We start from the raw sequence: 1,898 nt of genomic DNA, 5'->3' as shown, positions 1-1,898 counted from the left end.
AAGAAAATGAATTACTAGTTTCCTTTTTTTCCCATAACAAATACAGTATTCATTTGAGCTCCTTGTTTCCTTTGTTACGTTGTAAAATGTTAATAGCATGAGAGAAAGTAACATGAATGAGCCTTGTGTCCTTTGAGTTGGTGGATGTGAAACATCCTTCTCTTCCCCATCTGGACAGTGGCCACCACAGAGTGCCATGGGCCTGGCATCCTCAGAGGGGTGGTAGATGCAAGGACACCACTCAGGCCCTCAGCCTTCCTCGGCTGCTCACAGGTGACAGCCCCTCCCCATTTTCTGCGGCACTTTTGTAGTATCATGAAGCCCTGCAGCTGTGCCTGGAGCAGAACATGACCATCACAGAAGAGATGGCCGAAAAGATGACCGTTTCCAAAGACTCGAAGGACCTGTCTGAGGAGTCCCGTCGGGAGCTGCTGGAGCAGATAGCAAACTGCTGCATGCGCCAGGGCAGCTACCACCTAGCCACAAAGAAGTACACACAGGCTGGGAACAAGCTGAAGGTGAGTGTGGCCAAACTGCTCTCACAGCCATCTCACAGCCATTTAGATATGGCCTGCTCTTCATTTCTCCATGTGCCTGTGCTTAACCAGAGTGAGCAAGAGCTTTTCAGGTGAGGGTTGCGGGGGTGGTTAGGGGGGCACGACAGATGAGATAGAGAAGCCCTGAGTCACTCTCTGTGGATCAGACTTGCAGCACTGCTGGGTGCTGCACACCTGAGCCCAGCTCTCTCTGCCTAGGCCATGAGAGCCTTGCTCAAGTCAGGAGACACGGAGAAGATTGTGTTCTTCGCAGGCGTCTCTAGACAGAAGGAAATCTACATCATGGCTGCCAACTACCTGCAGTCCCTGGACTGGCGGAAGGAGCCAGAGATCATGAAGAACATCATCAGCTTCTACACCAAGGGGCGTGCCTTGGACCTGCTGGCAGGCTTTTATGATGCCTGTGCCCAGGTATGGTCCTTCTTTGGGACTCTAGCAGGCCCAGCAAAGGTCATAAGAGGTCCTAGCCCTTGCTGGATCTTGACATTCCCCTTGGTGCAGGTGGAGATTGACGAATACCAGAACTACAACAAAGCCCATGGGGCACTGACTGAGGCCTACAAGTGCCTGGCCAAAGCCAAGGCCACAAGCCCCCTGGACCAAGAAACCAAGCTGGCTCAGCTGCAGAGCAAGATGGCACTAGTGAAGAGGTTCATCCAGGTCCGCAGGTATGTCCCTGGGAGACAGCAGGGCAGGGGCCAGAGGCAGACCCAGGGATTGACTGAGGCAGCTGGCCCCTCCCCTCCCTCCCCACCACACTATGGGCCTCTGGTAGCCCCCCAGGCCCCTCTGCACCTCATGCTTCTCCAGCTTCCTTCACTGGGAGCACAAGGGCTGAGGGCAAGGAGCCAAACCAAGCTTTCATTTCTGATGAACGTTCTTCAAAGGAAATCCTTGAGTAACTAGATAGGAACCCAAAGGGCAGGTGTGCACCTGCCCAGGTCACACAGGGGTCAGGCAGGTGATCCTGAGTGAGGGACCATTGTGTGACTCAGGGTGGCTGGGGCTGGGATGACCAGCATGCTCCTGCCACCAGGCTCTTGGCCTATATGGGGGAGGCCTAGGCAGTGCATTGTCTCAGTTTTTTTGTTTTATTTTTCCAGTTTTGGCCAACACCGGGCTTGAACCCGCCACCCCTGGTATATGGGGCCGGTGCCCTACTCCTTGAGCCACAGGCACCACCCATTGTCTCAGTTTTTAGGAAGGGCAAGAATCTAAATTTTTTGGGATACTTCCCAGTTTTCTACTATGGGCACGTAATTCTGGGGGTACCACACCTGAGCAGACATCTGTGGGCTTCCAAGGCTCAACACTCACCTAAACTAGCAAGAGTATGTCTCT

At 53.5% G+C, this 1,898-nt stretch overlaps 1 protein-coding gene across 1 annotated transcript in view; it reads left to right on the top strand.

The window, feature by feature from the left end:
• Positions 1-1,898, top strand: part of LOC111725590 (intraflagellar transport protein 140 homolog) — a 16,151-nt gene that overhangs the window by 6,059 nt on the left and 8,194 nt on the right. The window contains exons 8-10 of the mRNA XM_023513800.1: positions 312-518; positions 756-968; positions 1,059-1,225. Of these exons, the coding sequence (XP_023369568.1) occupies positions 312-518; positions 756-968; positions 1,059-1,225 (587 nt within the window). The remainder of the gene's footprint in view (positions 1-311; positions 519-755; positions 969-1,058; positions 1,226-1,898) is intronic.

This window comes from Otolemur garnettii, unplaced genomic scaffold (genome assembly GCF_000181295.1).
Source record: "Otolemur garnettii isolate 467f Iridium unplaced genomic scaffold, OtoGar3 scaffold00044, whole genome shotgun sequence".
Classification (NCBI taxonomy): Eukaryota; Metazoa; Chordata; class Mammalia; order Primates; family Galagidae; genus Otolemur; species Otolemur garnettii.
The sequence above is the reverse complement of the archived record's forward strand: the minus strand, read 5'-3'. Positions and strand labels throughout refer to the sequence as shown.